Source organism: Lepisosteus oculatus, chromosome 10 (genome assembly GCF_040954835.1).
Source record: "Lepisosteus oculatus isolate fLepOcu1 chromosome 10, fLepOcu1.hap2, whole genome shotgun sequence".
NCBI lineage: Eukaryota > Metazoa > Chordata > Actinopteri > Semionotiformes > Lepisosteidae > Lepisosteus > Lepisosteus oculatus.
The window spans coordinates 22,475,510-22,490,647 of NC_090705.1; the positions used below are offsets into that span (position 1 = coordinate 22,475,510).

Genomic DNA, 15,138 nt, shown 5'->3' on the forward strand with positions numbered 1-15,138 from the left:
TACGATGGGAGGAGTTGGCAAAGGAATTGGTTTTGAATGGGTGAAGTCAGTAAGGGGTGAGTGTGAATGAGGAAGTACAAACACTTAATTTCCTGTAATTAAGTACATATTTATACTTCTTTTGCTGTGTGTTACCATTTATAATCTACAGTAGCCTACAAATGTATTCATACCCTTAATGGAATGATTCTAATAGTTGCTTTTAGCAGAAACATTCAAATGTTAGTATTTGCTGCCTAAATGAAGACAGTATTAAAAAATAAGAGAACTTACTGGATAAAACAAAAATGTCCCAAAAAATGTGCCTCAGTCACTAATGTTCTGATTTATTCACACCTTGCAGATATGTTAAATACAGTGTACATTTAATCCTTTATATGTTGTGTATGAGTTCTTAAGATTTTTTTAGTCATCTGGTAGTTTCACAGAAAGTAAAGTAAAAGCTTCTGGAAAGTCCCTTTGATTTCCACTCAGTATTAAAGGAGACTGAAAAGAGAATCAAAGACCCCAGAACCATTTAAACATGGGAGAAGTCAGAGAATTGTCCGAAGATTTAACATAAAAGATTATTGACCCCAACAACTCCAGTGGTGGCTGTGAAAAACCACATGACATCTCAGTTTTGACTTTGTTGTCTAACATAACTAATGTGATAGTCGCTACCGATCCAGGAAGAGGATGTAAGAACATGAGGTCTGAAAAGTGGTTGGGAGAATAATTTATATCATCAGGCTATAAAAACAAATGGAACCTTTAAAAAACAAGAGTTTCATCAGGACACAGTGCCTTCAAGATAACATTTGAGGTAACCTTATGTATCTGGGGTCTGCAGCAGAGTTCCATAGCAACAGACAAAGACACAAGTTTGGTTAACAGGTTCTAACAGACTTCCTGAGTCTAATAGGACTACATGGTGGCACTAATTTAGTTTTTAAAAATGGCCTTACCAGCAGTGTGATTAACAAAGTATTTGGAAGCTCATATTTCCTTCTTCTATGAGGTATGGAGGTTTTTCATTCTTTGGTCCTGTTAGAATTGAAGATCAGTTGGTTATTTTATCTGGATATTTTATCTGAAAACCCAGTTCTCCTGCAATGTGAACTTTCTGACTATGAAAGCAGATTAAGTGCTTGAAATACACCTCAACATTTAACTGTCGGATTAATAGTTACAGTTACAAAAAGAACATGTATGGTATCAGCTAAAGAAAACAGACCAGAGGAACATGTCCCATAACCCGAAGGAGCTTATAGCTGATCTGGTGAGAAGTTGGTCAAAAATCCCTAGAGAGAAGTGCCTGATCGTTTTACTGAGCTACAGGAAGCACCTTCTCTAATCCAAAGTAGGAATAATAAAATAGTGATTGACATGATGGGAATGATCATGAACATTATGTATTTAGAATTTGTTTTCGATAAATATGGACAGATTTGTTTTTGAAGCACCTAGATGTGTATTCTTACACAATATCATTTGTTAACCCAAGAAATACTGAGAGCACACTTAGATTTTTTATTTGCTCAAACCAGCTTTGAGTTTCATTGTATCAAGGGTATGAATAAGTTGGAAAACCTGAACCTGAACAAATAAGGATGTAATGACTTGTCTTCATCACCTTTTCCTTCTTTCTCACACATTCTTTTACATACTCTCCCCACCTCCTACATGCCTTCTCTTTCTCTCCTGAACCCCTTCCAGGATAAGTACACACTCCACCTATACTCAATAAACGGGAAGCAGCTGGCATCAGTGACACTAGAGGAGCAGGTGACGGCCCTGTACTTGGTGCCTGACTTTGCCATCCTGGGCACTGCAGAAGGCAATCTACACATTCGGGAGCTGTACAGGTGGGCATCCAGCACTGGCTTCCTGGCACGTGTTCACACTGAACCACCTACGACCAAGCAGAGGGTGTACTTTGAGACAGTGAGCATAACTCTGGGACTAGAGGCCTACATGGGAAGTCTGGTCTGTTGGGACGCTGTAACTTTACTGATCTTGTGTTATGGAGAAGATGAAGAAATGCTGCTTCTGTTCATAGGCAACATAAAGAGCTTCAGGGCTTTAGCAGAGAATTATTTGCAGTGACAAAGCGCAAACATCATGACCTCTTGACGCAGGCTTGATGTGAAACACGCCACAGCATGTCTGACCTCTGGAACCTTGTGCTCTATATTGTGTGCGGACAGCCTGCAGCTCGCCGTCTCTCCCCTGGCACTGAAGCTACCAGTCCGAAGCATCTCGGTGACCAAGGAATGCAGCCACATCCTGGCGGGCCTGGAAGATGGCAAACTCATTGTAGTGGGCGCAGGACAGCCCGCTGAGGTGAGGAGGAAAATGGAGGATTAGGAATACTCAGAATGAGGCTGGTTTAGAAAACCTCTCAAGAGAAGTAGCTTAGAAAAATTAAGATGGTGCATGACTAGTGTTGGCATTCATCGATCATGTCAATCAAGCTCTTGAATGGTATTTGAATTTGAATGGTACATTTCTGTTGCCACAGGTTGTTTTCATACATGAACTCTTTGAAATAACGCATCTCTGCATTCTCTCTTTCTCTGTCTCCCTGTCCTTTGAAATCTCATGGTATCCTTGCTCTCGCTCTCTGGCCTCTCTGTCTCCTTCCCCCCTGCCTCTATCCTCTCTCTCCCTCATGCCTACAGGTGCGGTCAGGGCAGTTCTCTCGCCGGCTGTGGGGCTCCACTCGCCGAATCTCCCAGGTGTCGTCGGGGGAGACCGAGTACAACCCCCAGGAGGCTGCTGGGAAGTAGATAACGGGGTGACACCTGGGACTAGCCGGCAAGGGTGAAGACGGGAGGAGACAATGAATGGCGACACAAGAAGGAAGATGGTCAAGTCAGTCTTGGGTTGGGAACAGAAACGCAGCACCCAAACATGAAACCGCGGGAACAGCCTTGCCCCCCGGCCCACTGCAAGGCTGGCTTTGCAGCGGCCCCCATCCACACGAACTGTAACCCTCTTGTCACAGGGGTGAGGGGGCAGTGGGATGGTTTTCCGAAGCTGCGTTCATTTCCACATGAGGAAGAGGAAAACAAACGTCTTATTTATTTTGAAGTTGTTTGATTTGCCTTTTTTCCCAAAACAAAAATTCCAAAGATACTCATGGCACTCAGAAGATGGCTCATTGTTGAGACTGTCTCTGAAACAGGATCTGCCATGTGGGTGTGTGCTCCCTGCCTCTGCTGGGTTAGGCTGAGGCTCCGCTGCATTGCAGAGTACAGAGTCTACCAAGTCTACACAAAGGCCCACTGACTCGGTGGACAGCAGTATATAGCGGAGCTGGTTAGGAGCAAGATGAACTTGACAGGTCCCGGTAGTGTTCACTTCACCTGCTTTTAGATGGATTGACGGTTTGAGGGTTTTAGCCCAGGAATGCTGCACTGCTCTTTGTCTTGTGCCGAACGCCTAAACTGCATCAGGCTTGAAAAACCACAGAAGAGGGGCAGCTCCAGAAAGGACTCTGTGTGTCCGCACTGCCCCCTGGTGGTGTCTACACAACATGCGCTGCCCCTCAATGATGAGTGAACCACTTGTTTTTCAGTGCAGGCTGTCCTTCTTTTCTATTGATATACGTGTTGGGTTGCTCTTTCTCTGGAGTCGCAGAGCACCAAAATTGTGCACTTTATATCACTTACTATACAGAACAAATCAGTTGTTAAGAGCATGGCTGTTCAAACTGTGGTCATGTGATCAGTATCACTGCTCCAGCCAGCTCCTTCATTGCACAACAGGTTATAACCTCAATGTAATAACTAGAATGTTGCTTGTATTAAAATACTCAGAGTGGATGATGGAGTCAGATCTGGAGCATCCCTGCTCTCGAGGTACATAGGGTAAGGGGACATTCTCTGTGTGGGGTATTGCAGCCTTAAAGTCTTCTCCACTTACTTTTACATTAGGTTGCGAGATGTTTTGTTTGCTTTTGCTTATAAAAGCTGTTTTTTTTGCACTGATAAACAGTTCCAATGCAAAGGATTTTAGGTTAGTAACATTTGCAATACACTGAGACAATTGCTAGTGCTACTTGCTTTCAATGCAAGCAATAATCCCCTTTGCTGTGACATCAAAGGAGCAAATTGAGTTGGAGGTGGTTTGACTGCCATTCCTCCAGGACACCAGAAGGAGGCTTTCTGTCTGCATGTGTAGGAAGTGTGTTTCATTGCTCAGTCAGTTCCCAGTCCCAGCTAGGGGCTTCCTGGGATTCTGGTCAAGAAAGAGATGTTATTTAAGCGTGGCTGTGTCTCTTTCTGACAGTGCAAAGCACAGTTTGCATCACAGCCTAAATCTGAAAAGTTATCTGGGGTTAAAAATCATAGTTACACATTCCGAACTGGTTGTGGTGCTTTGTAATTTTAGTCTGCAAGCTGACAGATCTATGTCTTGACTGAGGGAGAGAGAGCTTGTACTGTCAAGTACAGCCAAGGGCAGCAACACAGTAGAGAGGGATGCAGGATTTCCATTCTTTTAGAGTTTAGAGGGAATTTAGAGTTGCCTGTACACTCCTTGCAGTGAATCACTGCTGCACTGAAATAATTAAAACAATGGACATGAGATGCAAATGAAAAGACACTGTATTGCACTGTTATAACACTGTAGGCCTGCTGACCAGCTGAGGGACTGTCACAGAGAAATGGAGGCAAGGAGACATGGAACAAGAGCCTGTCATACTGCCTGGCATGATCCAGGCTCATACAAACAGAAACTTGTTCCTAAACAGTAGCAGCTGGGAAATGCACAGAGATGTCATTTTCAAAGTCTCAGTAGTAAATTTGTTCATTGGCCACAAATCATCACATAGTGCCAGTTTCGGAGTCTGAAGAATAAACTATTCATATCTGTTCTGTTGAACTCTGCAGTTGTGACCCCTGTGTAATAGACCCTTCTTAACTTACTGACCTGTGACTCTCTCCTGTCTTAACTACTGACCTATGACCCTCTATTGTCTTAACTAAGCAATCTCGTGGTACGCTGACAGCGTTGTATGCAAAAGGCATCTGCTGACTTGTAACGTGGCGCTGAATTGTAGTGTACTGCCACATCTGCACACTGTGACATTCCAGTTTAGCACTGCCAGAACCAAGTTATTCTTTTTCGAGTCACATGTTCCCTAAAACGAAGTTCTGCATTGTCAAAGAAAACAAAACGTGCATTTTCAACTTCCTCTTCTTTAAGCCCGTCCCAAAAGCTAGCGCCATGACATTGTTTGACAGCTACGCCTTTATTGTTCATAAAAAAAAATAGTGCCTTTTTTTCCTTTAATATGAAAAAAAGATTTGACGTAATCCGCGGTGATGTGCAATTGCAGAAGTTTTTTCTGCCTTTTGTGATTAGAAGGTGCTGGATCAGGAATCTATTTTAAACAATATAAACTCCTCACAGTGTGGAAATCCCATCAGTTACAGGTGCAAACTAATAAGAAGCGATGTTTGTATCTCAGTAAATTTGCATGGAATTAAGTCTTTTATGTTGGCCGTTCTGAAGTTTAACCCCCTCTCCTGAACAACCATTCTTCTCCACTTCCTCTTTGCACTTGTTAAGCAATAAACGGCTTTCATCTTCTTTTCCTTTTTCTGTTTCGGATCCACCTGAATTGCCTTCAGTTTAATTGTCAACTGGCTTTGAATATTGCATGTACGTGTGTGTGTGAAGGGAGGTGGGGTGGATCAAGGCTCAACTCACAGAAAGGACATAAAAATCACGACTATAATCCCCTAGTCTCCTTATCTCGTTGGAGCAAAGAATCCCAAACTCATTTGTGGTTGACAGATTTCTCTGTGGAAGACTGAACTGCAGGGGGCAGTTTGCTGGGTTAGGGTGATCAGAGGCCTTTGAAAGAGGACTTGCTCCTGGGCCTTGACTTTCTCAGCCTGACGCCTACATTTCCTTGCCTCTCCGCAGTCTTTGTGCTGCCTTTCTCTGCCACACGTCGTATTTGGAATACTTGACAGTCAGAGGCTTCCTTGGGACCTCCTTATTTAGTGCCGGTAATGCAGGTATCACTAAGTGACTTAACAGGTTTAACGCAGTACATTTCCAGAAGGTTCAAATCACAGCTTCGGAAACAACATTCTTCAGCTATACCTTTCTGTGCGCTTCGAACCGTTTGATCTGTTTGATTGTTGGCCTGCTGAAATAAAACCCTCTGTCTTCACACACAAACTGTCGCGCCTCTGCCAGCACTCCACTGCAAAGCGTTTCAGCATAACTGAATGGTTTAGCCGCATCCCTAATGTAAAATATTAAGGCGATTGTGAACACCAACATTTGTCTTGATGTGGACATCTTTTGCACCTTCGTTCTTCTGTTTTCAGTTCCTAAGCAGGTATGGCAGAAAGCTTGGTAGCTGTATTTTTGCTGATCCTCCATTTCTGAAGTTGTTTGATATGAATGTGGTAATTTGGTAGTGAAGTGGGTTATGTTCCCAGTTGCTAATGTAGAGGTGTTGTGTGAAGCTGCCCCTCAGCTTAGGAGACCTCTACTGACCTCTGACTCTCTCCTGTCTTAACTACCGACCTCTGACTCTCTATTGTCTTAACTACTGACCTGTGACTCTCTCCTCCCTTTCTTAGCTTTGTAGCTGGCAGTCTGTGTGTATTTAGTTAGGAAGAGACCGTTTGGAATGAACTGTGCAATAATGTTGGCAGGATTCCTTGGGGGCTCATGAACGTTTTTTTCCCTTGGTTTAGCCGACTGGCGCAATATGCTGGAGCAAGCAGTTCTGTGCATTTCCAGGCCTCTGCTGTCTGTATATATTTGCAAAAAAAACATACATAAGGGATCCAATTACCCAGAGTACAGCCATTTAGAGGATGCCTTAAGCTCAGGTGGAAGAGCCTTATATTAAACAAGTTTGTTTGCTATAAACACTGTTTTGTTTGACTGTTGTTGTGGTGTTTGTAATTGTTCTCTTAAGACACTTAAAATACAGAAATAAATATTTTCTACTATATTCTATGGAAGCAATTTTGTATTTTCTGTTTGGATCTTTGTTTTTTTTAATTGGTGCATTCTTTCCCCAAAAATCTTTCAAAAATCCCTGAAAGAGTCTTTTTCAAATTGTTTGGTGACACTTGACTTTAACGAGGATGAAAAAAAATACCATTATAACTCCTTCATAAATGCTACAAAAGATAATGTAACAACATGCATTATCTTTTTAATCATTGGGGCAAATCCACCTTAACTCCCTCTATAAACAAAGGATTCTAAAGAAAGCTAAGAGCATTACAGAGTGTGTGACTCAGCCCTCCTTTGTGAATTTACACTGCTCCCATCTGGGAGACACCTCTGTGGCCCCAGGAAATAGTAATGGAAATAGACTCAGGAAATTTCTCATCCCCTCTGCAATCTCACTCTCAATGTGAAATAACTCCCTTATCTCCTAAAACGCTGTTGTACTGTATACTTTATTGGTGTTGTCTGTCTTTGTTGTGTTGTTGAGTTGGACTCTGTCGTAAAACACATTTTCCCCAGGGGATAATAAAACTTGAATTGAATTCACAATGATTTGTTTAAATGACGTTACAGGCACCCAGTTATTCATAATGGTTCATAATGAAACTTAAGAGTCCACAAACAGCTAAGAGCAGATCTCCATGTAGAGAAGAGTGCAGTGAGAATTCTGTAAGGCACTGTGAAGAGCCTGAGATCTGACAAAGATTTACATCAGAAGGAACAGATATGTTTATGCCCGGATACATTTATGTAAACTTTTATTCTTCTGTATGTTTTTAATGCCTGTTGTTTCATCATGTTGTGTGGTGTTTCTGAAGGAGTTGTGACTGTTTTTTAGCTTTTCTGTGCCTTCTTTTCATCCATACTTTGACCACATCAAAATCACACGGCCTCACAAGCCTTGTGCACTTTAGGCACATCACACTTGCCCAGCCTTGTGTTATAATGATCTGAAGGATGCACAAGATCAGCTTACCTCGTATGAAGGTGTTGGTGTCTGCTCCATTTTGTTGCTTGGTGTTGTGTCACAATTTTATTAGCTTTGTGTTTAAATGCAATGTGACTCCACATGTCTATGGTAGGGACACAGTGCAAAGTTCTTGCGCCTGCCTGTGTGTGTTTGTGTGTGTGCGTGTCGGCAGCAGCTGGTTGTGATTTGACTGCGGTCTCTCTGCTCCTCTCAGCTCAGCCGCCCCCCTCCCCTCCACCTCTAGCATCCCTGCTGTAGGGGCTGCTGGGACAGAGGGGCAGTGGCCGTCATGCCAGCTGAGTCCTGTTCTGCAGCCCGGCGGCGGCTCTGCGCGTGGCCCTGGAGCCCTACAGCTGTGCCACAGGCAGCGGTGTGTGTGTGTGTGTTGTGCCCAAAGGGGCGGCACGTCTTGCCCACCTCCACACCCTCTCTGTGCAGGACCGACATCTGGATCATAATCTGTGTATTTGCTACAGTTCTCTCACTGCACAGCAGCAAGTCACAACAGTTTCACACTCTCTTCCCCATTCCTGGTCTTTTTTGCATTGTTCGTTTTCTGACCGCCCCCCCACTTTTGTCAAATTCAGATTCAAGGAGCTTTATTGACTTGACCGAAGAATTACAATGTTAACAATTAGCACAGCATTTCCAGCATTACTGTAATAGCCTAGTGAACACTCACTCTTGTGTTCCTTACAATAATTTACCAATAATGACCAATAATGTGACTTTTTACATTTCTGTTGTGCAAATCCATGTTTCTAAAATGGGTAAAGGCTTATTCTTTGCTGAAAGAAAAAGAAGTAGTAATGTTTCGGCTGTGGAGTCTTTTTCAGCCAGCACATTGTCTCTTTTCTTTTCCTTGCTGGAATGGAATAAACCTTGACCTGTTCCATTGCAGTCTGTGCATGCTGACAGAGCTCCCTGCTTGAACACTTTCTAAACCGTGTTCCCCAGCAGTCTCCTAGCTAGTTGGAGCTAAATGTGGGGATTTGATGCTGTTTTCTTTTGGAAAACTGTGTTAACATCACGCTGGCCCAACAGGAGGAGGGAGTTATTGCATCTTTCTCTTCTCTGCCCTCACGCCCCCCCCCCCCCCCCAGTCCCTTAGGGTTTAAAAGGTCACAGTAACGCCAGCGTTGATCCTGGGCGCTTTGATCTCTCCATGGGCGGCACATCCTGTCAGCCAGGCCCACTGCTCATAAAACCCCTCAGGGGAAATGCAGGCCCTCTGCTATTCACGCTGCCCGAGAAGAGGGGCTGGAGAGAGAACCAAGGGGAGGGGGATGTTTGATAAGAGGGCTCCTTTCCCTCTGATCCTGAGGCAGTGACAATGGGGAGGAAAAGAGGTACCTCAGCTCTGGACCTTTAAGGCCCAAGGAGTTTATGGAGTTACTGTAGTTTATCTAGAGGTGGCGTTTCCTGTCGTGAGGATGCCATAACCTTCACACATCCAACCCCCACTCTATGTACACAACAAAAGCTGGGACTAGGCAGGTAACTCTGAATCTCAAAGACCCTGGGAAGACATGAATGAGGGGAGTATGTACTGTTGTATCTTGTGGTGCTGTCCCCTGTTGAGAGAGGCTACATCTCACCCCCCCACCTTATTGAGCTACAGGACTTAAAGAGATCTGTGTCTTTTACTTTACCGCAGGTTAACACAGCCATTTCACAGCCCTGTGTGAACTCCCTCTCAACACCCCCATTTCTGGTTTATTTAGGAGGGTCTGTGATATCTGCCCCTTCACCTACTCTGCACAAGGGACCTGTTTTTCAGGACATCTAACCTTTAGAAAAGGCCTCTAGGTCCAGGCAGTGTGTTTTGACATTTCTCTCTAAAATTTAATCATACCTTTCCAAGCTGTGCCCTCCAAAACAGTTGGCACAGCCGAGTCAAAACTGTTTGCAGTCAAACTCAAATTGGCTGCGTCGAAGTATGGCAAATGATTACACAAAGAGTTTGGTTGTGAACGTGAGCTCATTGGGTTGTAGGTGTCATGCAGTTATTGCCTCAAAGGGCGTTGTAGCCAAAAACTTACTTTTACACTCAGAAATCACTTGAAGTTAATATGTCCCAGTACTCGACTATAAAGGCAGCATGTTGACGTGATGGTAGGCATTGCTGCTATACAGTGCTGGGGCCCCGGGTTCAATTCCCATGGTGCTATCTGTGTGGGATTTGGATGTTCACCCTCTGTGTGTGGTTTTCCTCTGGGTTCACCAGTTTCCTCACACAGTCCAAACACATTCCAGTAGATTCATTGTTTTCTGGGAAAATTGGCAGTGGTGAGAGTGTGTGTGTCTGTATGTGCCCTGTGATGGACTTGTGAGCTATCCAAGGTGGACCCATTGCTTGATGGGATAGCAGGGGCTCTCCTGTGAGCCTGAATTGGATAAAAGTAGAAAACGGTTGGATGGTCAAATATAAGTATTGAATTACTGTAAACACATGTATGTTGTATATACAGTACCATTCATATTTATCTCATTAACTCGATCACAAATTGCTTTGCTTGACTACAAGGCAAAAATAGCTTTTTTGAGTTTGCTGTCCCAGTACCTCTGGAGGTCCCTGTATGTCTTTCCACTTCCTGTCACTTGTGGAGAGGTTTTAAGCTATGAAATTCTTTGTAATGAAATACTGTCAAGGAGTGCTTGGAGTTTAAACATCTGAAGTTCAGCAGAACCAAGTGGTGTCCCGGTAACATGCTGAACATCGGGGATTAAGACGGAGGCTTACAAACTGGAAAGTCAGAAGAATGGTGGGAGGGAGTCATTTTAATACCATAAAATCATTTGAAAAAGCAATCAACTGAGAAACCTACTTCAATACCAGCAGTGAAAGAATACAAGTGGCAGTTAAAGCTGTTGCATTTAGAGATTATATCAGGTATGAAATATTTTCTCAAAGGGTTGTGGGGTTCTGGAGGAAATTTTACAGGCAGTATCCTGGGATCTTGTAATTGGATGTAATTCTCATTCTTATGCAAGATGAGTGGAAGAGTTTGTCCTCTTTTGTAGCCTTCGGTATGTTCTTCTGTAAATAAGAGGATCATCAAAATACACTCCGCTGCAGTGAGGCAAGTCCAGATACAGATGTAGTGGAGTTTTACTGCACATTCTAGCAGTAACTCCAAAACAATGACCGCATTCTTCAGTAGAGGATTGGTCAAGGTCGCATCATCATGGGAAAAATCAGTGGTCTTTTTCACAGTAATGAACCAGATCACACAAATGGCAGCTGTGTGGAAGTTATTTAAAAATAAGAACGGGGGGGGGGGGGTATTTCCTTACACAAAGGGTTGTGGGAGTAGGCAACAAACTACCACACCATGTTCTTGAAGCTGTTTCCCTGGCTTCTTTCGGGAAACAACTTGAAGCCTTGGATGAATCAACTACTAATGACTCAACAGACTAGATGTGCCAAACAGCCACCTCTCATTTATACCTCTCCAGCAGCTGTTTGGGGAAGCAGACAAGGATGTCGAGAAATGTAAAAAGATTCATCCTCCTGGGCTCTAGCATCTAGCAGCACTGTCTGAGACTGGCCCCACGAGAGTGTTCTCACATTCCATTGTCTCCAGAGACCTCAACACTGTGAATGGAGCAGAAGTCATCATGTGCGCTAGTTTCTTTTCTTGTCTGCCACAAGCTGTGATGGGGAGTAGGGCTCACAGCTGTATGCCAGCTGTACAGGATGAGCGAAACTGAGCAGCTTTAAGGCATATTTTTTGAATGCATGATGGGAGGATATGAAGTTTACTGCGAATGAAGCCATTCCGATTTGAAAAGCAGTCACGGGATACCGCGACTGACATCAGAGGAAGCAGAAGGCTGTAGGAGAATGCTAAGGGTCAGACTTGCTGGGAAGGAGGCTGCGAGAACATAAGAACATACGCAATGTTACAAAAAGACAGGAGGCCATTCGACCCATCTTCCCCAGTTGTAAATTAGCAGTTAATTAATTCAAGGACCTTATCAAGCCATTTCCAGCCAACAACATGACTGGAAAACTTGTTTCATACTCCCACAACTCTGAGTAAAAATGTGCCTCCTGTGCTTGCTATTAAATGAACTTCCCCATAGCTTCCATTAGTGTTTTCTGGTTCATGTTTCAGTGTTCATTCTGAAGAAGTCTGGGTTAAGTTTGTCAGAATCTTTCAAATATACTTGCATGTAGGTTTTGCTTGCGCCCTGTGGTTCATGTTTCACTGTGAGAGACCAGAGAGAACCTTCCTTGCTGTCATCTCCCTGTGAGAAGATGACGTCTCCCTTAGGCAGACAGATCAGCAGGCCTCTCACACTGTCTGGAACAGAGGGAGGGAACTTTGCACACTGGAATCACTACAGAGGAGAGGGCACTTAGGGGTGTACACCCACCCCCTCTATCTCCAAACTGCCCACATTGCTTCTGTTGTAGGAAAAAAGTCTCGCAAGAGGTTTTAAACAGTGACTCAAAACCTAAGCAACAATCATTCAGCAAGGGCATGCCTGCTGGAATGTACACTTTCAAGAACAACACATCAATAGGTTTCCATTCCTGTGTGACTGGTAACTGGGCTGTAGAGGTTTTTAATATAGCTTGGAAATGAATCCTCTCGCAACTCAATGTGAAAACGATTTTACTGAACTGCTTGGCAGGTTTGGCGTGCCATTAATGTTTATGTCCAGATACAAAAAGAAAGTCTGGAATATATTATTGATTGCATTACTGGTGTTTTAGAAAGCCAGTTTCTTCTTTGTGTAACTGAATATCAACTTTTCATTCATCCATCCATTTTCTAACCAGAGGCTGGAGCCTTCCCTGGCAACAGATGGGCACAAGGCAGCGTACACCCTTGAAGGCTCATCAGTACAGATACACTCACACCAGGGTCATTTTTCCCAGGAGCCAATTAACCTACCAGTACGTTTTTGGACTGTAGGAGGAAACCTACATGAACAGGGGGAGAACATACAAGCTCCACACAGATAGCACCCCAGGTCCAGACTTGAACCATGGGCCCCAGCTCTGCAAGGCAGCCATGATTAACCCCTGTGCCATCATGCCACCCATCAGCTCTTCAAAATGTCCACAAAAAGTTGGTTGAAACAAAACCTCACAGTGGATGCTGGCTGGAAAGGCCTCCTGTACAGTTCCTGCTTTTGCACGGATCCGTCACTCACCTTGAACTGGCAGCCGAGGCCACACACTTCTGAGGATGAGTTTGGGTGGGAGGTGTGAACGGACAGGTTGCGATGTGTCAGCCAGGGTTAGTGGAGCCATTTTTCACGTCATCAGGTTCTGCACAGCTTCTCACAAAACACCTCCAGTGCTAATGAGCACTAGAAGGCACCGTCGGAACATCTGAGCATTTCTCTGGCCACCTGACAGCTCGGCACTGATTGAGCACCTCTGAGATGACCTTGTACTTTGACTGCACTGTCGTCCGTCACTAGAAATTCATCAGCAGCTGACTCGGAGATTCCCAAAGGCGATCTCTGATCCTCAGATGGATTATCTCAGATAGGGCCTCAGGTCTCTAATTGCACCCTTAATTGAATTAAATATTGGAGTAATTAGATCTTTATAAATAAGAACATAAGAAATGTTACAAACAAGAGGTGGCCATTCAGGATATTAGTAGTGAATTGATCTAAGGATTTCATCCAGACATTTGTTAAAAAAAAGGGTATCAGCCGGAAAAAGTTCTCAAGCTAAGGTTACACATTAACTAGAACCATTTTTAAATGGAAGTACCACCTCTAACTAAGGGATTACTCACTGAAATGTTGTACTTTATTAAAGCCCTACCTTTACAGAGGATACACACAGGATCACAATGCAAGAAGTACAAAACCAATAGACCTTCCCTCTTTATGGTTTTATCTCTTTTTTTTTTTTGCTGCATTTAGATTTTTACAACTCAACCAACGGTCCCAAACCAGGACAGGAAATCAAGGGATATTCCAAGGTCTGTACTCTTTCTTGGATCCTGAGAAGACAGGCTTTTTAGAGGAACATTTTGTTTTTTTACACTGCAGTAAATTGCATCCTCCCAGCACTCTAATTAGTACACAGTGGAAACAGCTGCAACAAACAAGACTGTCTCTCTCATCGCACTGTGAACAGGAAAGGTCAGCAAGTCTGCTACAGTACATTCAGAACAGTGTCAAACTCTCAGTCTTTCGCATCCAGGTTCAGAGACACCGACGGTGGTAGAGAGCCATCTCAGTGCCACTACAGCGCGTTTCCCAGTGTTGAGATTAAGGTGAACATGGAATAGCTCAGTGTAAGTTTTAAAAGGAAAGAATGGTATGCCCCACATTCAGAGTTCCGATGTCAGATTTGGAGGTGTTCTGAGAATATTTTCCTACTCATTCACTGGGAATTACTAACTGCTTTTGCAATCACTGTTCTAGTGAATGTGCAGGCACTCCAGTAATTGCACAAAGCTTTTAGTTCATACACCCACACACACACTCTCCTGCTGCCTGCATGGCTGTGAGCTCAGGCTGTCTGTGCTGTAATTACAGTGTGGGAATGCCTGGGGTGAGAGAGGAATCCAGCTTCATTCCTGGGAGCTCTAAGAAACCACATCACTGGCAGTTATACAGGAAACTAGGGTCCCCTCTCTGCGCCCCCTCCCCACAGGGCAGAGAGAATTCTGAACAGATGGTCAGACAGACACAAGGCAAAGGACAGACAACCAGTGGTACTGACAGACCTGCAACAGACAAAATGATAGATTAAGGCGCACACTGACAGACGGCACCTTGTCCTCAGATGCACGCTGTTCAGATTATTACTACAGGGACTGCTGTATATAGTAGTGAACCTCTTTCCTGGTCCTGGCCAGACAGGGTCTTTCCCAGTTTTCATTGCACTCAAGCTCTTGATAAGGTCATTAGTTTGATTAATTGATTTAGGTCAGCAGGAGTTCTTGAGGATCTGAAATTCCCTGCAAACCCTACAGAGCTGTGATGGGCTGTAGAGACTGGTAGTGAAAACAGGCCTATGGAAGTTGTGCACAGCCCCAGTCCTGAAGGGCCACAGTATCTGCAGGCTCTCATTCCACCTCTACTCTTAATGACATAATTGAGCTGACCATTAGTTTAATTGGACCAGTGTAACACTTTCCAAAGTTCTTCAGCTGTTAATAATTTAAAGAGACCTAGGAGACCTGCTGGACTCTGGTCATCAAAGACTG

General features: G+C 43.9%; 1 protein-coding gene and 1 pseudogene across 1 annotated transcript in view; one reads left to right on the forward strand and one right to left on the reverse strand.

Annotated features, from left to right (window-relative positions):
• The window catches only part of nbeal2 (neurobeachin-like 2), a 94,077-nt gene extending 87,107 nt beyond the window's left edge, over positions 1-6,970 (forward strand). The window contains exons 53-55 of the mRNA XM_069194991.1: positions 1,699-1,847; positions 2,190-2,325; positions 2,664-6,970. Coding sequence (XP_069051092.1) covers positions 1,699-1,847; positions 2,190-2,325; positions 2,664-2,771 — 393 coding nt within the window. The 3' untranslated portion in view covers positions 2,772-6,970. The remainder of the gene's footprint in view (positions 1-1,698; positions 1,848-2,189; positions 2,326-2,663) is intronic.
• LOC102684345 (insulin-like growth factor II) lies at positions 5,771-6,387 on the reverse strand (annotated as a pseudogene).
• Positions 6,971-15,138: the final 8,168 nt, after the last annotated feature.